This window comes from Nelusetta ayraudi, unplaced genomic scaffold, assembly GCF_046127955.1.
Source record: "Nelusetta ayraudi isolate G7.1 ecotype Tasmania unplaced genomic scaffold, CSIRO-AGI_Nayr_v1 ptg000060l, whole genome shotgun sequence".
Lineage (NCBI taxonomy): Eukaryota > Metazoa > Chordata > Actinopteri > Tetraodontiformes > Monacanthidae > Nelusetta > Nelusetta ayraudi.
The window spans coordinates 1,766,915-1,789,581 of record NW_027466110.1 but is presented as its reverse complement, the minus strand read 5'-3'; the positions used below and the strand labels follow the sequence as shown (position 1 = coordinate 1,789,581).

At 43.4% G+C, this 22,667-nt stretch overlaps 3 protein-coding genes across 4 annotated transcripts in view; all 3 read left to right on the top strand.

The window, feature by feature from the left end:
* The first annotated feature begins 653 nt into the window (after positions 1-653).
* LOC142897550 (trans-1,2-dihydrobenzene-1,2-diol dehydrogenase-like) lies at positions 654-3,544 on the top strand. Of its 2 annotated transcripts, XM_076039969.1 has the most exons (8): positions 654-727; positions 808-907; positions 1,378-1,489; positions 1,793-1,956; positions 2,148-2,400; positions 2,556-2,680; positions 3,020-3,170; positions 3,263-3,544. In XM_076039969.1, exons 1-8 carry the CDS (start codon positions 693-695, stop codon positions 3,373-3,375), a joined length of 1,053 nt encoding a protein of 350 aa, XP_075896084.1. In that variant the 5' UTR covers positions 654-692; the 3' UTR covers positions 3,376-3,544. The 2 variants fall into 2 exon arrangements, with proteins under 2 accessions (XP_075896084.1, XP_075896085.1); XM_076039970.1 differs by having other exon boundaries at positions 654-907.
* A 328-nt stretch (positions 3,545-3,872) lies between these two features.
* pofut2 (protein O-fucosyltransferase 2) lies at positions 3,873-9,310 on the top strand. Its single transcript, XM_076039968.1, has 9 exons — positions 3,873-4,098; positions 4,552-4,805; positions 4,967-5,111; positions 5,405-5,515; positions 5,722-5,788; positions 6,190-6,315; positions 6,472-6,652; positions 6,878-7,001; positions 7,739-9,310. Exons 1-9 carry the CDS (start codon positions 3,875-3,877, stop codon positions 7,890-7,892), a joined length of 1,386 nt encoding a protein of 461 aa, XP_075896083.1. The 5' UTR covers positions 3,873-3,874; the 3' UTR covers positions 7,893-9,310.
* Positions 9,311-9,932: 622 nt separating this feature from the next.
* The window catches only part of abca12 (ATP-binding cassette, sub-family A (ABC1), member 12), a 63,522-nt gene continuing 50,787 nt past the window's right edge, over positions 9,933-22,667 (top strand). The window contains exons 1-18 of the mRNA XM_076040382.1: positions 9,933-10,130; positions 10,518-10,620; positions 10,866-10,959; positions 13,268-13,412; positions 14,578-14,699; positions 14,863-14,936; positions 15,257-15,427; positions 15,499-15,692; positions 16,524-16,642; positions 17,105-17,202; positions 17,665-17,826; positions 18,769-18,929; positions 19,180-19,313; positions 20,142-20,272; positions 21,291-21,452; positions 21,715-21,917; positions 22,185-22,312; positions 22,460-22,574. Coding sequence (XP_075896497.1) covers positions 10,555-10,620; positions 10,866-10,959; positions 13,268-13,412; positions 14,578-14,699; positions 14,863-14,936; positions 15,257-15,427; positions 15,499-15,692; positions 16,524-16,642; positions 17,105-17,202; positions 17,665-17,826; positions 18,769-18,929; positions 19,180-19,313; positions 20,142-20,272; positions 21,291-21,452; positions 21,715-21,917; positions 22,185-22,312; positions 22,460-22,574 — 2,279 coding nt within the window. The 5' untranslated portion in view covers positions 9,933-10,130; positions 10,518-10,554. The remainder of the gene's footprint in view (positions 10,131-10,517; positions 10,621-10,865; positions 10,960-13,267; positions 13,413-14,577; positions 14,700-14,862; positions 14,937-15,256; positions 15,428-15,498; positions 15,693-16,523; positions 16,643-17,104; positions 17,203-17,664; positions 17,827-18,768; positions 18,930-19,179; positions 19,314-20,141; positions 20,273-21,290; positions 21,453-21,714; positions 21,918-22,184; positions 22,313-22,459; positions 22,575-22,667) is intronic.

Below are 22,667 nucleotides of genomic sequence, written 5' to 3'. Positions count from 1 at the left end.
TATGTACAGTATGCTCAGTTTGAGTGACAGCTGACTGTTCTCAAACTGCCCCCGTTCTGGCGAGGCTGGTGTTTCAAACAGCAGGTAAGTCGCTCAGACTACATCGCGCAGCCAGAGAACAGACGCTCCACTCAGCCACAACCTGAAAGTCGGCACACAACATGTTGGGGGAATAAATGCTTTTTACTTTATTATAACGAGAACATGTAAAAACAACTTCCATATATTGTTCATTAAGCGATTTCACCTACGTACAAAGCTCCTTTATGTAACCCCTAAATGATAAACCTGTCGTTCTGTAACTTTTTGTATCCTCTACACCAAATATCACACAAACAGCTTTCCATCATAAGGTCTCACAAAAATATCAGTCATGGCCATTTTTATCTAATCTTTTTTTTATTTTAAAAATCGAACCAAATCCGAGAAAATGGTTATTAGACCCTTTTTTGTCAGTTTTCTATTTCATTTCCCAAAACAATTTAGACCAACAAACTATAGAAAATACATTTCCACGTTTACAACAGTATGACTTTTCTTTATTGACAGCCAGTAGTTTTGCAACCGACCTTGGCGGTCTCTGCTGGCCAAACGATTAATTACAGTTTTCTTTTTTTGGGGGGGGGGGTTCTTACGGTACTCTTGGAACCTTGCTGAAACCGGAAGCTCCGCCCATTTTTTGTGTGCAGTCAATGCACAGCGCATGCGAGTCACGGCAGGAATGCAGGTCTTGGCCGCCCACCCGTAGGTGGCCTTCACTTCACTTCACTCCACTTCACTTCTCTTCATTCGACTCCTCAACTTTAGTGTGCGGGTTATGGCGACACGCTGGGGAATATGCAGCGCAGGGAAAATCAGTCATGATTTCTCGGTTGCCTTGCGCACCCTGGATCCGCAACACCACCAGGTATTTTTCCAATCCATTTAAACCAAATGGGAAAACAGTTACAAAACAATTTTTTTTTTTTTTTTTGCATTATTATGTAAAAAAATGTTTTCATATATTATTCATTAAGCAAATTCACCTACGTTGTTGTTGGTTTAAATTGTCAAGAAACTTGCCTCTTTACTGTTACTGTGACAAGAGATGTGTCTCAATGTGGACATTAGTTAACACGTTTTTAACAATCAAAATCAAGTTCTTCTTCTGTACTCCCGAAAGAACAGTACTTTTTTTTTTTTTTTTGGCAAACTAGAATAAGCTCTGCAATAAGCTCTGAAGTGAACAGAACTCCATCTTTAAAATGACATTTACTTATTAGCCATATGGTGTTTGTTTATCCCCTGCCCCCGTTCTCCATCGGAAGACTGATATGAATTACTACAAGGTGAATAAATAACCTGTAATGTTTACCTAACGTGTCCGTTCATTACCAGATTGTGGCTGTCGCCGCAAGAGACCTGCAGCACGCTGAAGACTTTGCTAAGAGGCACAACATCCCTCGAGCCTATGGGAGTTATGATGAGCTGGCCAAGGATCCAGATATTGGTGAGCTCCTCCTTCAGCACACAGAGCACAGTGTCTGCACGTGATCCAGCTCAGATCAGCTTTTACTCATGTAAAATATATACAGGCCACCAAGTCAACTGTTAAAGTTCACCTGGGAACAGTCAATTATTTCCAGCTCTGGTTTATCCATTCACATGTTTAGGACAGGAAAAACCCAGTAGCGACTTTTCAGACCAGCCTCTCTAAGACCACAATCTGATTGTCTTAAACGTTGCTGAAATTGTAAATCTGTGATTTGAAAGTGCTTCTCGCAGCGTAAGTCTCTTTCTTTTCTCTCTGAAGACATTGTTTACATCGGCACCCTCCAGATCAACCACCTGGGTACTGGGAAGCTCTTCATGACGCACAAGAAGGGCGTTCTGATAGAGAAACCGCTGGCCATGAATTTGAGGGAGGTACAGGAGCTCATTGCTGTAGCCCAAGACAACAGTATGTTTCTCATGGAGGTAATATACAGCGGGTTCCCTCTCATCCAGGAACTCAGATTGTACTGGTTGTTCATTAGAAATGACCACTTTGGATTTCAACACAGCATCTGTCTTGATCATGATTGATGCAAAACTGTCCAATGCATTGTTTAAATTGACATCCAGTGTTTACTCTGGTTCTCTGCTACGACTTCCGTGTCTGCTTTCAGGCAGTGTGGACACGGTTCTTTCCCCTGTCGTGCGAGCTGAGGAGACTGCTGAGCCAAAGTGAAGTAGGCGACGTCCAGATCGTGAGGGCTGAAATTGGGAGTCCGCTCACCCATGTTCCCCGCTGTGTTGAGAAAAAACTGGGAGGAGGTGCGCTTCTGGTCGTGGGCATCTACTCTCTGAATTTTGTCTTTATGGTTTTTAATGGAGAGAAGCCAGAGTCTATCCAAGCCACAGGGCACTGCTTAGACACAGGTAAAGGTCTATTTTTTTTTTTTGCTGAATTGTTGAATTTAAAACAAACAAAAAAGTAATTCATTTTGTCATTGTCGCCGAGTTGTCTTATAGACTTAGCTGTGCTGCACAATACATGTAAATGTAAGACCCAAACACCTCCACTTTCGTTCTAGGTGTTGATGGAACGACAGTTTTAGTTCTTAAATTCTCAAGAAACAGGCTGGCCGTATGCACGTGCTCAGTCACCTCGAATTTGGCCTGTGATGCGGTTATTAGTGGGACCAAAGGAACCATTAAGGTAACCAAACATTGTAACTTGAAGCCTCTGTATGCCAGCAACTAAAGCAAAATACTGTACAATCCAACAGCTAATTAGCAAAATGCAAGAGAGCTTCAGTTTTTTTTTCACATTTGCACACAATATATGCTCATTGCAAAAGTTTGGAGCTGTTAAACAGATCACCTCACTGTCGTCACCTTATCATTAGCACTGAAACAGGTGCCAGTGTACCGCTTTATCATTTCCCTTTTCCACGGATGTTGCACTCAGTGCTCGTAATTTGGTGACAAGAGATGTGATTAACCAGAGTTCCAGTGTTGAGACCGGTGAGTTACGGGACATTTCCATTTACCCCAGATACCCCAAAAAATGTGGTGCCCCACCACATTGGTGGTGAATGGCACGGAGACAGAGTTCCCACTGCCTGAGCCTGACATGCCTCTGAACTACATAAATAGTGTGGGTCTGCGGTATGAGGCTGAGGAGGTCCGTAGCTGTTTGCTGAACGGTAAGAAAGGGCTCCGATGGAGTCTGGTGCAGATTTTCTCATATTCTGTTCATGAACAATGAGGCACTGTGGGACTGCTGTTCTCCTGCTAGGGTTGAAGGAGAGTCCAGTGATGCCGTGGGCTCACTCCAAACTGGTGGCAGAGACTGTGGACGAAGCCCGGAGACAGATGGGCGTGGCCTATGACCAGGATAACACCCAGTGATTCCTCCTCAGGAAACAGTGGCAGTACAGCTGGGAGAATCACTGCTTACTTGCTTGGTCATATCAAAGAGGGTGTCAATAAATAAGATAATACACACAAAACCAAAATCTTCATCGCATTGACTCCTTTAAGATGTAAAAAGTATTGTCTGTTCATAGAATAAACATGCAATTTCTAAATGCAATATTCATCTCATTACGTGTCAGGAAAAACAAACTTTGCTATCTACGGATGTCACAGCACCGTGGTATCAGCAGTAAATTGACGTCACAACTTCGGTTTGGTGTTCTCCTGGGTTTTTATCGGCCTACTGCAGGAACCTCGGCATGTTGGTCTCCTCTTCCTGCTTTATTGGTGGGAAGGAACTAGTTGCCTACCAGGTATTGTACAAAAATAATAATAAGAAAACACATTTTCAAACGAAGCAAATGTAAAATACTGATATTTTACATCGCCACGGTCGTCATGCTCCTCTGGTTCCCGGTTGCCCGGCAACAGCATGGACGCTTCTTCTCCCGTCCGGAAGTGCGTGGCTTGGAGGGGAAATATGGCGCAGAGAGCGGCGCACGTACCGCTGGTGTTTGGTGCCTCCGTCGGTGATTTCGTGGCACTGGTTTTTAGCATTCTCGTCAGTTCCGTTGCTTTCGAACCAGCCGGCTCCGACAGCGTGTTCAGTGCGAGTCACACCGCCACCGCGTCCGTCGCTGCCGCCCGAGATCTGCGGTAAGTCCACAGATGCCCGGAGCAGCTAACGTGGCTAGCCTATGCTAACAGCACTTTCACTACTCTCACGACACTACCTTAATTTTCTATGCCGAATTAAGCTTGGTCGTCATTGTTGTTTTGTTTTGATAATGCATTGCACACATGTCTCAGTTTTTTTATTTATCACATTACAAAATTAGATTATATTACCCCGTTCTCTTGATAAACTGCCATACGTGTAGAAATCCAGTAGATGGCAGTCAAGTTCACCTTGACAAAACGAGACCAAAAAGGGGTAAGAAAAAAATAATTGTCATGATTTGACAACCTTGCTTACAGTACACAACTAAAGGTACAGCCGACAGTGGGATGTTGTGGGGCTCAGTCATAGATTTTGTCAAAGTTATCACATACAAAAGATACATGCATCAATTGAAAACAATCCCCCCCCCCCCCCCCCCCCCTCCATAGGTACCTTTTGTATGATGTGAACCCCCCTGAGGGTTTTAATCTGCGCAGAGATGTCTACATCCGCATGGCCTCCCTGGTGAAGACCCTGAGGAAGGATGGAGGGGATTGGGTGCTGGTTCTGCCTCCGTGGGGTCGCCTCTACCACTGGCAGAGCCCCAACATCTACCAGACCCGCATCCCCTGGGGAGAGTTCTTCAGCCTCACCAGCCTGCAGGCCAATGTGCCCGTCATCGAGTACGAGGAGTTCGTTGCTGGTCAGCAATCAAACACATTTTTTTGCCCCACTCCTTTATCATATACTGATTGTTTTTTCCAAATGTGCAGTGATGACTGATTGTTTAAGTTTTTTCCATTTATAACAGCAAAATACCAAATCAGTATGTGTCGTCGTTGTTGTTTTTTCTTTTGGGTTTAGAGAATGGAGGCCCTTTCATCGACCAGGTCCTGGTGCTGCAGAACTATGCTGAGGGTTGGACCGATGGCAAGTGGGAGGAAAAAGTTGATGAACGGCCTTGCATTGAGAAGTTCCAGTACTCCAAAGATAAGCAGGGTTATTATAGGTAGGGAAGCAAAGGGGAGTCACGCACCACAACAGCCATTTCAAACCATATCTTATCAATCTCAAATGTCACTATTCTTAATTTTTATTAATGTTCTTTTGTTCTGAGTGAATACTGTTTCCATAATGCAAACGTTCTCTAAGGTAGTTCTCACAAAACGCTTCCCTTTGTTGATTCAGTGATTACAGAGTGTTTTTTTGTTGAATGTCCTGCAGCTTCTCTTTTGGCTCACACATCTCCCTTTGCTTTTGTCATCCCATGTCTCACTTTTCTGGTTTGTGTGTCTCCGAAAGGGGCTGGTTTTGGGGCTTCGAGGAGACGCGGGCTCGAAATGTAACCTGCATATCGGCTCAGGGCCACGCCTCCATCGTGGCGCCTGTTCTGCAGAAAAACATCACATTCACGTAAGTCCGCAAGATAAATCATGTCAGCATGTGTAATGTTCATTTTTAAGTATTGGGCCATCGTCTGCAATGCAACTTTTGAGTTGCAGCATCCTCTGGTAAACAGCAGAGGCCGCCAGACTGCATTATTGAAAACCATGATTTAAAAAAATGACCAGACATTTTACAATAGTCGGCACCTGATTTGGCTTGGCTGTATTTTGCAGGTCAGTTATGTTGGACCGAGCTGAGACTCTCCTCCATGATCATTATGCTGGCAAAGATTACTGGGATGTGAGTGGAGTAATGGAGCAATACTTCAGTTTTCTCATGTTCATTCATTATGTTAGATTGTATGTATGTATATTGTATATATGCATATGTATGTGTGTGCGTATGTGTATATATATATGTATATGTGTATATATTTGTGTGTGTATACATTGTATATGAATGTATGTATGTATGTACATATGTGTGTGTGTGTATATATGTATATGTATACATATGTATGTGTATATATGTATATGTATATATATATATATATATATATATATATATATATATATATATATATATATATATATATATATATACACGTGTATCTATGTTTGTACTGACAATTCTGTGACTTTATCTTGTCTGCAACTCAATGTCTCTGTCTGTTTGATTGTAAATTCTTATTTTTTGTGCAGACCAGACGCAGCATGGTTTTTGCAAAACACCTGCGACTCATGGGAGACAAGTTCAGGGCCAAGTACCTGAACTCCACTGACAACCAAGACCAAACCATTTACAGCGAGGACTGGACTCGCATGAAAGTGAGTCTCTGAAAATAAGCCATCGGTCATTGAAAAAGCACGGTTAAATACCAATTACACAGCATTGACTGTAGGGGGGATTCAGCAACAGTCTTGAGACGCATGATATGTTACTATTAAAACTTATCAGGAATTTGACCTTGGCTTTTTTCTCAGGCCAAGCTTGGCTCAGCTAAGGGTGGTCCATATCTGGGGGTCCACCTACGCAGGAAGGACTTCATCTGGGGCCACAGAGAGGATGTACCGAGTCTCAAGGGCGCCATCAAAAAAATCCGCAGCTTGATGAAGAAGCACAAACTGGACAAAGTGTTTGTTGCAACAGATTCAGATGGGGAAGGTAATGACTCACCCAGAATGGATTTGCATTGGAAATTGGGGGCATTCTGTTTTTCTGTGAATTTTGTCCTTTAGTATGGTTGCATTTTCTCAAAATCCACTGTCCGTGTCTGAACAAGTACAGCCAGATGATCATTTGGTCAATTCTGGTGACTGCATTGTGAAAAAAGTGCCCTTTTCCTGGTATAATTTTTCAAAAATCTTTTCAAACTCTCAAATGTTGCAGAACTGAAGGAACTGACAAGGTTGTTGCCAGAAATGGTGCGTTTCGAGACATCGTCAGAGGACCTGGAGCTGCTCAAAGATGGCGGGGTGGCCATCATCGACCAGTGGATATGTGCACACGCAAGGTAACGCATGTCTGACAGTGGCGGTCCTGTCACTATGCCTCCTCCAATTGATCATGCGCCCTGGCTACTTGGCCAAGGGGATATCCCTTTGGCCGAATGGTTAAGCCCGGGAGTCTGGGGTTTGAAGCCCGCCCGGGCCCTCTGCGCCTTGCCACGCATGCATCATGTGCCAGTCAGTTGTTTTGTATCTGTATTGGAACATCATGCTCGAATGTGGAATTGCGCCGTCAGTCATACAGCACATTCTCATGTCCAGCCATTTGCAGCATATACTTGAAATATTTGAAACTTGTGTTATTTTTATTTGAAAACTTTTATTTTATTTTATAAAAAAGTCCCCAAATAAAATGTAGCAATGTTTTTCGAACTATATGTGTCTAAGTGGAGTTACTAGAAATGCAGAAAGTCCTTCCATCCTTCCATTATCCTGTTTTTAGAAGTGCTAAAACAGCCAGTTCTGGAAATCAGGGCAGTGATACATCACTGATACATCTTCCACGCTCGCAAGGTAAAACTAACTGTTTTTGGCTGGAGTCTTTTTTTTTTCCTTTCTCTTTTTATTATTTCTCTTTTTTTGATAGTTCACTGTGACAGACGACTTTACTGCTCCACTGCTGTCCTGAATGATGAGCAACTTGTCAGTCTAGCTAGTCGGGTGTCACATAAAACTTTATTTGGTAAAGAGTTGATCAGGTGTCGAGAGACGTCGTCCTTTCTAATTGAAATGATGATTGCAGAGTCTTCATCGGGACGTCGGTGTCGACCTTCTCTTTCCGGATCCACGAGGAGAGGGAGATCCTGGGCTTCGACCCCAAAACCACATACAATCGCTTCTGTGGAGACGCTGAGAAGGAGTGCGAACAGCCCACACACTGGAAAATTGTTTACTAATGTGACGTCTGATGTTTGTCGCGCACACATGCACACAGAGACAAACACACACAAGTGCATTCACGTGGATGAAATCAACAAGGCATTTTAAATGTTTCAAGCTCGAGGTTGGAGGTTTGTGCAATAGGGTCGCTGCGTGGTGACCACTGTGACTGAACCTTGCGCTGGCAAGAAAGGATGTTTTTCTCAGCAATTTTGAACATCTTCGTATGCTATGTGTTGACTGTGGAGTCTGACTGGTGGAGTACAAAATTTCACATTGACCTTTAAAATCAGCCTCACTGCTGAGGGAAGAAAAAGCAACAACTAAAAGTTTTATTTTATTTTATTTTATTTTATTGACAGTGTGGTTTGTTGTATGGTGTCCATCATCTGATGGTGAAATATTTATGTATGAAATAGAATTCATTTGATTTCACGTTGTAAATGCTGATTAGTGGTGGGGGATGATTATTTGCTCTCGATCTTATTTTTGTGGACAAGGCGCTGCTTGAGCAGGTGCTGCTCTTCCTCAAGTTTGTTTTTGTTTGTTTTTTTACAAAGTAGAAAAACAAATTAACTTCACCAGACTTGGACTCAAGACAGCACATTCATACTCGATGCCGGTATTGTTCTTGCTTGCATAATTTAGTTGTGCCAAAATGGTGCTCACCACAGTATTATATTGCAAAGAAATTCGTGAGATGATTCTAAGTTTTTCCGTGTATTTTGTAATCCTGTATTTTGACCTAATTTCAATTTAGAGATGCATCGTGCATCAATGTAAGGTCAAATATTGTGACAATTTTTGAGCATATTGTGTCCATAGCTGTTTTGGTCTTGTTTTCCCACTGTCATATTCTTATATTTTCTGAGTGCTGGAGTCTGTTACCTAAGAGACTTGACTCTTTTACTCTTTAACTTGAATGGTTCATTCATCACAGATCTGTGTTGAATTAGAAATGTTTATTTCATCTTTTTTGGTGCGGTGGTTTCTGCTGTTGCCTCACAGCAAGACAGTTGTGGGTTTGATCCCAGGACCGTTCTGTGTGGAGTTTGCATGTCGTCTCTGTGTCTGCGTGGGTTTGCTCCGCGCTGTCCGGCTTCCTCCCGCAGTCCAAACACATGCATGTGAGGCCAATTGGAAACTCTAAGTTGTCCGCAGGTGTGTGTGTATGTGTGAATGGTTGAATGTCTTTGTCTTTCTATGTGGCCCTGCGATGAACTGGTGACCTGTCCAGGGTGTCGGCCAGCCTTTAACCCATGACAGTTGGGAGAGGCTCCAGCGAAGTGAGGAAAGAAGAAGAAGAAGGATGGATGGATGGATGGATGAAAGGAACTGAGATGAGCCACTGTGTCTCCTCCAAATTAGCCAGCCACTCGGTTATCTTGTTTTGTTTTTCTTCACTTTGTTTTAAATCAATACGTGAATAAAACAGAAACCCTTGAGATGTTTCCTCAGCACGATCATTGTTTACCATTAGTTAACGCAGCTTTAAATATTACAGCTATTGTCAGATGATGAATTACCTTTCCCCCCCCTCTCTCTCACTATTATACATTATTTAAATCATCAACATGAGTTGCTTGGCAACCCCAGAAGATGATATCTATTAATTTTGTTTCGCTCTTTTAAGACCTGACGTGCATCCTCTGTCACCTCGGACCTCTCCCTCCGCTCTGCGTCACTGTCATCCCCCCCCCCCCCCCCTGCCTGAGACTCGATCCTTCCAAGTACAACTGCGATCCTGATGGATCCACGTGACGGTTGTTTGGCATTTTTCCTGCAGGGTCACAGAAACACTAAAAATATTTTTAAACGAGCTCTTCGGCCAGTAATTCAAACCACCGAGGAATGTCAACAGTTAAAGGTATAGGAAAAAAAAAGGTGAGAAAATCGGCGCCTCTGCTCTGCACTGCTCTGCTCTGCTCTGCACTGCGGGGGTTGGGATGGGGAGGAGAAGTCACCTATTCCTCTGACAGGTGGAGCTTGTCTCAGTCTCGCACCTCTCGCTCCGACACTTCGTACCACCGCCGCACTCGCAGTTTTGGGGATTTAAAAAAAAAAACACGTCACCTTTTCTTCCCCGCTTCTCTGTTGGATTCCATCCCCGACCCATGGAAAGGGCATCGTGCTAACAGCGCCATGTCCGAGCCGACGAGCCCGCCAGCTGCTGTCGCCTTACAAACCAGTCGATCGCATTAAGTAGAAGAAGAAGAAGGAGGAGGAGGAGGAGGAGAAGAAGAAGACGCACGCAGGTATCTTTTTTCATGATCATTTCCATCATTTAATATTTGCACAAGTGCGCGGTGGGGGAGGATTGATGAGAACTTTTAAACACTGTGGGGAAAACAAGTTTATTAGTGTCCTGAAGAAGTCTGATTATGTTAACATTGAATTGTCTTCTGTTGTTTCTCTCACAAACTCGAGTGAAAAACATTTGTAGAGTTGTGGATTTTGTAAATAAATATCATTTTTTCAATTCTACTCACACCGCCAGCTTCACAATATCCACTTTCTTCTTCCGCGCCACTCATTTCACCCCCCCACAGTTCTGTTTGGATGGTTAAATCCTTAGTCAGTTATCCAGCCGACAACTTCTTCTCCCTCCTCGGTTAATGTGTGACTCTTTCTCCTGCCTGTAGAAACCTGCCGTGTCCTTCACCCCGGCCTCCCCCAGTGATGGCTTTCTTCAAACAGCTCAAACTCCTTCTCTGGAAGAACTGGCTGACCATCATCAGGCAGCCAGTAAGTGAATAATAATAATAATAATAATAATAATGATAATAATAATAATGATAATAATAATAATAATAATAATAATAATAATAATAATAATAATAATAATAATAATAATAATACTACTACTACTACTAATAGATTTAGTCATTGTGTTACTTTTATCATTTTAAGTTAAAGATTATCGAAAAAAATCTTTGCAGCCACGACAGGTCCATGTTCCTCGCTGAAGTGTGTCTTATTTCTCGCTGCAGCTTTGGTCTTTGACTCTGATCATCTGGCCTTTGATCATCTTCATCATCATTGCCGTGACCCGCACCCAGTTCCCCCCCATCACTGCAGACACATGTAAGTTAAAAAAACAAAACAAAACAAAAACCAAACCAAACAGAGCTAAACTAACAAAAATACAGTCAAAAATGTCCATTACATGGTGGAGGAGGACAACAACACAATATGTTAACTTCTTAAAAAAAAAACAAAAAAACAAATACGCTCACACATATCAACCTTTTCAGGTTTTCCCATCGTGGCATGTTTTGCATATTTTAGTCGGATTTGTGTGTAGTTAAGAACACGGGTGGGGCAGGGTTTGTTGAAGCCTTTTGTTAGAAAGTCCAGTTGGTAACTCTGGTTTGACTGAGGCATTTGTTTTGTTCTTCTGTTCTTGGATTAGACTTCACAATTCATTCTTCCTAAACTCCTTTATCAGTTTAGAGTGCCTTCTTAGAATTTTGTTGCTCATTTTTTTTTTTTTTTAATGTCCAAAGGCTGTCAGCAGTTTGTATCGCTGACTTGATCTCGCGGAAAAACAAATATTTGATTTGATATTTGATTCAACACAATTCCAACTTCATTTTTCATTCTGCTCGATATTTTTGACAATTCCCCCTCGTGGTTGTTCTTCGCTGTTTGTGCCTGTTTGTGCAGGATCAACGAAAGCTGTGGCTCCTACATGTGATTCTATAGCCATCACGCTGTCTCTTTAAAAACGCCAACTGAGAGGCTCTGCTTCTGCACTGCATCCTCATACTCCAGAATAAAAACCACACCAATTAACACAAATTAATACTCAAATTTTGCATTCCCACGTGACTGACTCAACTGGGATATTTGTTTAACTCGCCACTATTGGGAAAAATGGCTGCCTGGGAGTGGAGCCTTCCCCTTTCTTTGTTTGCCGTGTTTTTTCTTTACTTCTTATTTTTCAATATGTATTTACGGGAACACACATAAGGGAAGTATAAAGGACTTCACGTTACATAAGCCACGTGCGTCGGCCTTCGTGCCGCCATGAGTGACCGCGCATCAATGGTTGTGTTGACTGTCAAAAAAAGAAGAAAATAAGGGAGGGGTGGTAACTGGTGAGTGTTTCCAACGCAAATACAATGCAAATATGCACAAGCCTTTTGTCCCTTAGCGATTTTGGTCCGTCGACAAATCAGTTGCGACCACACCAAAGCGTACCTGGTGACGTAGGTCCAAATCATTTTTGAGGAAACTCAACCTTTATGCTTTTAAACTGTAGCCAGTGTAACTTCTTTTCGCTGGCAGTAACCTGAAACCCCCCAGTGTGTATTATTAAGTTCCCCAGTGAATACGAACAACAGGACCAGCGCCTCTGAAAGGCTGTGTGCTGGTTTGTTGGTTTCCATTCACTGTAAACTGGGAATAAGCACAGGGGCGATGAACCACACCCAAAAGACAAAAAGAAAAACTGGGCAGTCTCGTCTGGGCGAAAGAAAGTGAATAATATAATACAATACAATATAATATAATATAATATAATATAATATAATATAATATGTATGTCATGTCTTCCTAATTAGCTGAATCCTGTTGTGGCGCAATGTTTGCAGGCATAAAAGTTAAAAAGTAACAGCTACATGTGATGGGTGTCTCGTTCAAACATTTGCCTGACTGCGTTGAACACTCATTGCTCAAACTCTGCATTTTCTTCCCGGCAAATGAAGTGTTTGCCAGACGTTCCCGTAGTCTGTGTCTTTATGTTGGTGGTGGATAAAGGTCACAGGCCTGAGGGTTGACTGGAAACCTGATCGTCACTGTTGTTGCATCTTTTTGTCTGGGGACAATTTCTAGATTATGAGGAGAAACAAAGTTAAAAAGAAAGAATGATATCACCTAGACTTCCCCCTGATGTAAAAGTCTCATATGATGCAAAACTGACTTATATTTTCTATTCAACTTAAAACATTTTTTTTACCAGCCTTTGCTTTGTTTGCTTGCAACGCTTCTCAGAAACCCTCCTTTTCTTTCCCGGCACCTTGTTTCTGCCCCATTCTAAAAGGAGGCCAAAACTAAATGTGTTATTGACAGACTGTCAACACAAGGCTAAGACTGATAAGAGGAAGAGAAAGGAGGGAAGAAAAGGAGAATGTGATAGGAGACGGGTCCAAAATGGAAATTAAGGAACTGAAAATATGCACCACATGGGTCCTTAAAGTGATGACAACAAGAGTTCATAGTTCTGCAGACATTAAAAAACGTCCTCTTGAAATGAATATCTGTTAATGCCTACTTCATTCAGGCCTTTTCCCTGTTTGCAGCCGGTACAACGGTGCCTGTATGACCAACCGGGATTTTGAAACAGTTGCCGTCCAAAAGTGTACCACTTTCTTTGTCACGTGACCTCCAGGTTATGCGGGAGCCCGGAACCTGCCCAGCACCGGATTCTTCCCTTTCCTCCAAACGCTGATGTGCACCACGGACAGCAACTGCCACAGCACGCCGAGGTCCAAGTACCCCACGGCGCCACAGCGTTCTCATGCAAGGAGTGCGAGGTATCTCCGGTTCATTTCCGGTTTCTTTGTTCTGATCTGAAAGTCTGCCCACACACTGCAATAGACTTTGACCTCTCACATCCTCTTGTTGGCTGATTGCCGTCTGATTGAACGAAAGAGAGAGTTCTTGAGTCATGAACGAGAGACAGACACACCTCAGAACAACATGGTCACATGACGCCGGAGGGTGTTCAGTCAAATGTACCGTAATAACGACAAACACAATATGGTAAGAACGCTGGGGTGGGGTGGGGAAAAAAAATTTCAGCGGTCTTTCATCACATCTGATTAACCAGGTGACTGATTGCGACCACTCTGTCAGCAGCTGAGCATACATAATTGTCAGATTTCTTTTCTTTTTTTTTTTTTTTAAAAAGTAGTCCCTCCCTCCTACCCGCTTCTTGTCACTGCTCTGCAGTGAATCAGAAAAGGTGAAGGGCTGTTTGCTTTGCATTTGTTGCTTCAAAGTGTTGTTTACACTGCTGGTGTTTGAGAAAGAGAAGAAATATGAACCACAGTGAACCCGTTTGCCCAGCCTTGTACTGCTGATGAGTGATGGCCTGAGCAAAAATCATCAGCACAACCACTACCTGTCACCTACTATCTCTCTCTCTCTCTTTCATTCTTTCTTTCTTTCTTTCTTTCTTTCTTTTTTTCTTTCTTTCTTTCTTTCTTTCTTGTTGAGGCACTTTTGTTTTGCCCAAATTTCAAAAATATTCTGGCCTATGCTTTGATTGGCTCTCCAAAATAGAGCTTCACCAGAGCAAAAAAAAGAAAACTATGTATGTATACATCTATTTAAATTATATTGACTGGATGTCAAAAAAAAAGACCAGGGGATAGAGTCAGGCTGAGAGGCTCTCAGGCAATAAAACATGGCCACCAAGTGTTGGGCGATGGGTGGATGTCTGTAAGATGAGAACGGTTACTCCAGAGGGGAAAGGCCTGCTGGTGGAAAAACACTGGCGGCTCGTTTTCTGCTGCAAAGGAATGTTGATTGAAGGTGAGGAACTGGGTAAGCTGATGTCCGGCGGTTGCGCTGCCGGCTGCGTCTTCTGCAGATGTCTCCCAATGGGACTGGAGGGACAGGTTGCACGGAATGAGAGGAGCGATGCTTTTAAAATCGTTAGAGATCTTATCTTATGGACATGTATTTGAATTGCAGGTCGAGCCCCGTGAACATTTCCCTGTTTGCAAGAGTCTTCGACGGGGATCTGGCTCTGTTCCAAGAAGGCCAGGACACCGGTGACCCCGCACGTGTGGTTGACGTTTTGCGGAAACTTTTAGGTAGGGGTCCCCCCCCCGCATTACCAATGAAAGTTGCACGGACGCTTCGCAGAGCAGCAGCGGTCCCTCAAGCATGACGACGTTGGCTCTTGTCCTGCCGTTTTATTTGACCTCAAAATTCTCTCTTCAACTGCCACACGTGCGATGTGTTCTTGTGTTCAAGGTTCGGGGCACAAGGTTCAGGCTCACAATGCGTCGTCCATGTACGCCAACGCAAACCACACGCTGTGGGAACAGGTCGGTGCCGTTCACAATTTGCCGCATAAAAATGACGCAGAATGGGGGAAAAAAATGGTTCCGTCCAGCCCATTTCCCTCGTTTGGCCTGTTCTGTACCGCGGCCTGCTGCCCATTCTAAAGCCTCTGCACTTTGACAGACACTTTCATACATATCCGTTATGTGTATTCACACAAGAGGGGTGACAAACAGGTGGGGTCGTAGCAGATTTTTCATTTTGGGAGTCAAGTGAATGATTTATTTTTGCAGTTTTCTCAGTTTGCCGGTTCCTACTTGGGCTTTTGTCGATTTCTTTTCTTATCGGCCAATTTCCTTCTCAGGAGGCCCTGCAGGAAATGATGGGCTCCCTGCACCTGTTGAGAAGGATGACCTGCAGCATCGCCCTGCCCCTGGTCAATGTCACGACCCCCAGCCCGCTCGCCTATGCCATGGTCACCTTCTGCAAGTCCAACAACACCGTGACCGAGGCCGCCCTCCACGCACTCGACCAGGTACCGTTCACCGAAACGCACTCGCGGTGGCCCTCGCAGCCGTCGCTGAAACCGTGAGCGACTCTCAACAGGTGCTGACGGAGCTCATGCTGACGGAGCCGGAGCAGATGAGCGCGCTGGGCGGCGCCGCCGTGCTGGTGTTCGACCAGCTGCAGAAGGAGACGTCGGTGTGGGAAAGCCTCCTGGCACTGCCTCGGCTCTTCACTTTCGACTCCGCCGAGCACCTGCTGGACACCGCAACGGACCTCCTCACCAACTTAAAGCGGTAAAAAGTCTTGCGAGGTCCACAGCCGCTTGGCATACAGCACGCGTCTTGAAATATTCTGAGGACAGGCTCATTTTGTTTTCTCAGCGTTCACACATGATCCAACTGGATCCATTGCTTTTCTAAGGTGTTGTTGCAGCAAGAACAGGCACGGCAATTGTAAAAAATAGAAATTATACCAGGGACAATAATAGAATTAGAAAGCATTCTAATTTTTATGATGTACCTTAAAAAAATAGCCAAGTTGATTATAATGGTGGAGAAAGGTGTCATCACACGGAAAAATCAACCTTTTTTTTTGAACAGCCGTTAGCTTTTTATTTTGTAAGCCTTGAAGGCCATTTGTAAACAATGTTGTGGTTGATCCCACTTGATCCAGCTGTGATGTCACAAAAGCCTCAGCCTGGGCATGTTCTTCATACAAATACACAGTAAATGCTTAATATTATTAATAAAATAAAAGGTGGTTTACTTTTACTGATTTTATCATACAAAAGGAAAGAATATATGTATTTATGAGTTCATTTGAAATGTTACACATTAGGCCTTTAAAATGAAAACAATCACGTTCGTACACATTTTTTTAAATTTATTATTTATTGTATACTCATGTAAGTGTCATTGCTGTTAGTGCCCATGTGTGCAAATCATTTTCATGTGAAGCGCATTGCCTTGTAAATGAAGTTTATAATTCATCCCCAGCTAAAGTCTCACGGTTTGACTTGAAGGACTGGAAACAGCAGGCGCGGCATTGTCTCATCATCGGTTCTGTCGAGTGTTTACCGCACACATCATGTCTCCCCCCCCCCCAACACCCTGTGATCTCTCCAGGGTTTTGTCTGTCATCGAGAACAATTTCCCGCAAGTCAACGGTTCCCTCTCATCTGTGCACACACCGCTGGCCGGAAGCATCAGCCTGCTCAACTATTTGCAAAACTGGCCGGGAAAAAGTAACTAAAACACAAAACTCAAGCAAACGCTATATATTTATCAAAGAACAAAGCAGCTTGTCAGATTTGCTCACATTTAATGATCAGGAAGGATGTTGCAGATTAATGTTCTGGCCAACGGTAGAAACATGACGGTACAATGTGGCTGCCTCCTTTCTGCGACTATTAACAGATGTCATAACTGGTGACTTCATTCAATGAAAAAAAAAAATGAGTTGAACTCATTTATATTTGTATATGTACTTAAAAAAAAAAACTATTACACATTGCTACAACTTTTTTTTTTTTTTTCAATAAAATGCATCACTGATCTATTTACACAACAGTAAAACTACGGGGTGAGTTCCCTTGAGAGAGTCAGGGTTTTTTCACCTTTCACATGGTCACACCCGAGAAATGTGACCAGGTGGGTTTTGTGGCTGTACGCCATCAGGGTATAACATGTGATCTGATTGTGCTTAGATGTGACTATTTCCCTGGGAGATGTCATCATGTCACACAATGACTCACTGATGAGCGTGTGGAAAGAGCTCCTCCAGTACCAGATACCCCTGGACAAGGTACATTTCACAACCACGCGCATCCTCCCCACCCGCCTGAAGACTTCAGTACAATTCCAAAAATGTTTTTCTTCTTAGTCAACTTCTAAGGAATAACATAACACCAAAGCCACTTGACAAACTGGTTTTATTCCATCCGTGACTCACGTTTGCGTTCTAGCCTGTCTCGATAAACCACATTTGAAATCTTGCATTTTAACACTATGGCAAAGCAAAAGCAAAAGTCAGGGTTTAATTCCCAGCAGGGCTTTTTGCTCATTTTTGTCCTTTTAAGCTCACCTTGCTCCTCCTGTACACCAAACACAGGCAGTCTCAGTCAGTTTAGCTCTAACTTAACACTCTCAGTCACTCGCAACTGAGTCCGTTTAGTTCCAACATGCGACTCATTAATTTCTGATTGTGGTCATTTTAGTTCCTTGCTAGGAAATGTGTTTGACCGTTACTGACTGAGTCTGTCTTTAGGCCGTGGTCCTGATCCTGGACAAAGACATGGTCCAGGGGTACTTGTGCGACTACAGCAGCAGCGGGAGCGGCAGCAGAAGTATGTTGCTGACGGCTGCGTGCAGCGCGGGAATAGTTGATACGCTCCTGGACTGGATCAGCCCCGAGCTGCTGGCTAAACAGGTAGATTGGGATGTCGCGAATGTTGTGATCATGATACGAACAAATGGCCGACAGGCATTAAACAAAAAGGTGCTGGCGATACCGTCCCTGGTCAGGTCCTTCCACGTGCCCAGTGTTTTTCTATCTCTCCTTCTTGTTCTCCCCTAAGTGTCCCCTTCGCGGCTAATTACATTCAAAGTAATAAGCCCGGGCCGCACGAAAGCTACAGGCCATGGCAACGGACAAACCTCATCTCCCAGGTCGCACCTGGGGAGCAGACACCTGAAAGAAATCCAATTAGTGCGGGCTCCCTGCAAGACATGTTGTTAAAGAGACAGGTCGCCATCAGGAGCCGTTAGCTAACCCCATTGTCACTTTGTGCACGGGCTCGGCCCCCACTGCCTGCTGGCCAGTTTACCGGCGAATGATGACGTGTCATCTCTCACTAATTTAGAATAGTCATTGCCGCTGGTAAAGTTGTGTCGAGTCTTGAAATAGCATCATCATAGGCATGGTATTAAAGGCCCAGTCTGTCAGGTTTAGCACCATTGGATCGTATGGGAGCGTATTCCAAACAATGTTAACATTAACATTAATTCTTTGTTTTAGGTTGTTCCATGTTATCTTGGGTACAAACAACAACAACAAATATTCTTTCTTCGTCAATTTTCCATTAATAGATTGCTTTTTGCATTGTTACACACCGTGCCTTTTCGTAAATTTTGGACCTGACGAAAGCCTTTTGTGGTTGCAGTCCTAGAAAATAAACTGTGCCCCAACTTATTCAAAAGGCACAGCAAATTAGATGAATAGCTTTTCAGGGGAAAAAGTGATGGAAACAAAAAAAAAAATCAAACAAATTGAGTTGAAATTGAATCCAACCAAAGACATGTTTTTTTGTTTGTTTTGTTTTTTTATTCCTCATGTAGCCTCCCTCCATTGATCTTCCTTTTTTGTTTCTAGACTGTCCTGGCGTGGAGCAAGCACGTTGCTTACAAAGATTTGCTGTTCGCCAAGACGCTGCTGCACGGCCTGACGGGTTTCGGGTTCCCGAACGGGAGTTCCGAACACTGGAGGGCCAGGCGCAGCGAGGACGCACAACCTCAGAACATTGACGAGGCGCTGTAAGTGAAGAGTGACAGCAGGGAGTCTTCATTTGGATTGTTTAATTCAGCCAAAAAAAAAACAACTCCAAATGGCGCAAATAATGATGGCGTTAGGATTTCTGAAGACAGAGTTATGGATCGTCCAATTTACACACAAACAATTTTCCCTGATAAGCTTATAAAGAATAAACGTAATTCTATTTCTAAATGTTTTTAATCAGACAAAAATTCCAAAACACAAATCAGGAACCTTGTTCTGCCGTCACAGGTTTTTAGAGGTCGGCACGGTGCTGATGGGGATTGTGAAAATGGTGCCTGAGCTCAAAATGGTCGCGCAGCAGATCCTCAATGTCGGCTTTCAGTCCATGGAGTTTGCGACCCTGACTCTCCAAACCGTCGAAGGTAAGCGACAACTAATGAGCCTCGGTGAGTGTTGATTCATCATTATCACCACAGTTACACCAAGACATTCTCGTCCTCACGTTTGTCGGCGTTAACTTGGAATTTATTGAAACAACAACCGCTCCGAGCTGAAAGGTCAGGCATTAACCAGGCATAATGCACTCGCTCTTGAGAGGCACGGCTTGTTATTTGTCATAATACTGCCACAGTCACCGGTGTCGTCTCCCTGCGGGGGCCGCGTGTCATGTGACCTTGAGGTGAATAGAGCGACTGCGACCCGCCCATTCTCAGGGGGGAATTATCTAAAGCAAAGTGGGACCGAGGGACTCGGCATACGGGAAAGGAACACGTGCGCGCACACACCCACACACCCACACACTCGCACACAAAAACACTCTCACGCACCTGTTTATTAAACCTCCACTGTGCCGTGTGACACAAAAGCACACATGAAAGAAGAAGAAAAAAGGAAAAGACAAGAAAGACAAACGATGGACTTAATTTCTGGCAAACACTTACCGATAAACCAGAAACACATAGTGAAACTTACGACGTACTTAGATAATTAAAAAAGTCAAATAAAAGGTGAAAAATGTGGCTCCATCATGTCTGATTTGGTGATAACATCAAGAAACCTGCTGATGTGGAATGGATTCAGCCTTTTACAAAAACAAAATTTTATTTTTTTCTTAAATCTGATTTTCCAACTGTATACATGTGAGCATGTGAGCCCCGGCAGAGATTCTTGTCAACAGGTGACGTTACTGGAGTGCGATCCTAATCTTTCGCCACCGCTCTGTCCCGGCTGTCTTCTGTTCTTCTGACCAGACACGGCGATGACAGCGCTGGCAGATGTCAATCAGCTCCAGCAGACTTATCTGACGCTGCTGACGAACCAGACACAGTCCCTCGCTTGGATGACTCGCCTCGTGGACGGCGCGATGAACGCGATCAACCTGGTACAGCTGCAAAAACTGGTCTCGTGGCGTGGCAGAGGACCGCTGTTGTTTTTTGTTGTGCGCTGTGTGATCTCCAAGCGAGGCAGCATCACACACACACACACACACACACACACACACACAATACGGGCAGGGATTACTTGGTTGGCAGCGGGGCGGAGCTTAGACGAGGTCATTAAAGTTGACTCTATCTATTCCTGCTTGCCAAATCCAAAGACAACACACATACATAGGCGTATTGTCAATTCGTAAAACAAGCACAGCCAGGGAAGTTTTTCATGTGCTTGTCATTTACTGTTGTTTTCACACCAGATCAGAACCTTGACACTGTCTCTGAACACGGATGTGATGCTTTTGGCTGACACTTCTGCTGAGTCAGTGTCCAAGATACTAGCAGCTGGTGATGACAGAAGTAAAAATAAATATATTAAATTGAGTTTTCTTCATTTTCTGTTTTCAGTTTTCTTAATTTGTTTAAATAATCCAAGGGTTCTTGAGAAGTCTTGCCAATCAGCAATGTCTTGGTTCTTTTGTCGAGCAGACAATTTCTGTCAATTTTCAAAGTGTGTCTGTGGTTCTTTCGGCTCAGCCAATCAGAGACCACACCTGTTATTCTGCTGTGGTGCGTCATACCAGATCAACCATTAAGAGTTTTTTTTATTTATTTAATGAAGGTTTGAAAACCTTCAAAGTTGACTTTACATTTTTTGTGGCTTTTTTTGAACTGCAGGATTTTTAACTGTAGCATTGACTTGTTTCAGCACCGTCTTTCTCTGTTACTCCAGATTCTTTATTTGTCACTTTGGCTCTGAGAAGTATGGATATTGTGAAGATGAGTTTGCAACTTGGATGTTGACTGTTGCAGAGGCTTAATGTTCTCCTCTCTACAAGGAGAAAAGAATCATTCAAAATGATTCCCAAGCATCTGAAAATTACTCGTTGGGGGTTTTGCCCTCTTGTTCAACAATATACAGTAGATGACTTTTTTTTTTTTTTGAATTGCCACTTGTTTCACCAGAGTCTGACATCTGGATCTTTAACCTGCGAGGAAATCCTTGATCCCTTCGAGTGGCTCTTAAACCAATCAAGCATTAAACCTGAGGTGTTGAAATCTGCCATTTGTCAGAATGTATCGCTGGAGCACGTCTTGCTGGCCAAGTTTCAGCCATTGGTTCAGAAGGTAAAAAGTCACATTTATTTAACTTGGCTTAGTTTCTAATGTATTCTCTTTGACTGATCCTGCAAGAATGTTTTTTTTTGTTTGTTTTTTTAACGCAATGTGATTTCTTGATATTCACGCATCATTAATTCTCTGAAAAGCATGCGCTAAGAGATAACCGCCCACTGGTTTTGTCGATCCTGTGCTGCCAATATGACAACGCAACACGTGAGAGATGTGGATTCTTGAAAAACAACTCTTGTTTTGCTTAATGTTCCGGCAGGCACTCGAATTTAACAAGACCTTTGTGGGCCTGGCGGGCCGCAACGCAACGCTTCCCATGATTCTCTCTGAGTGGCACAAAGTCCACAGGAGGGGTTTGCAGCTTGTGGCACTTTGGCAAAGTTTGACTGAAAAGCTGGGCGAGGCGTACTGGCATAACTGGTTGGTCAACAGCAGCCAAGCTCTCGGGACTCTTCAACAAAGGTGATGACAATATGTATATTTCTACAGTGTGAAAGTCAAACAGAGTGTCACCTGACACGAAGAATGAGTGTAGGCTGTCATATCTAGTCACATCATTTTTTCCAGCGGTCTTAAAATGAAACATGTCACATACACTTGACATGAAACACAAAAGTTTCAGCCTCAGAAATGTAAATTAGTTTGCACACAATGTTGTTTTTCACTCTGTCATGTTTACCTTTAAAATTAACTGTTGAAGACATTTTTTTCTTTCTTCTTTGCTCTCAGTCTTTTCCTATCCCTGGTTAATTTTGGAGAAAGGTTGGAGGCAACTCCGCTGTGGCCACAGGTTCGGGTATATTTCCAGATGGTTAACTGGATTTTGAACTACTGGATCGACGACACGAGTCAGCCCTGTGAGTTTGATCTGTCTTATCTCCTCTCGGGCTTTCTCTTTGCTGAAAAAAAAAAAGAAAAAAAAAAGTTTTGCAATAAGATAAAAAATGATTCAACACAAACGTACCGAGACAGTCCACGTATAAATGCATACTTTCCACTTTCAGGTACTGTTAACATCTTCACAGGAAACCTTGTTTGCAACACTGATTTCAACTGGCCAGAGTTTGTTCAGATTTCGTTGCGCACGTTGATGTCACCCACCGAACACATGCTGGTTGAGTAAGTTGAAATAATAATAACAACGTGGCTGAAAGAAACTTGTTGATCTTTAATCCGTAAATACGGAGGGGCAGCCCTCAACTCAAGCAACTT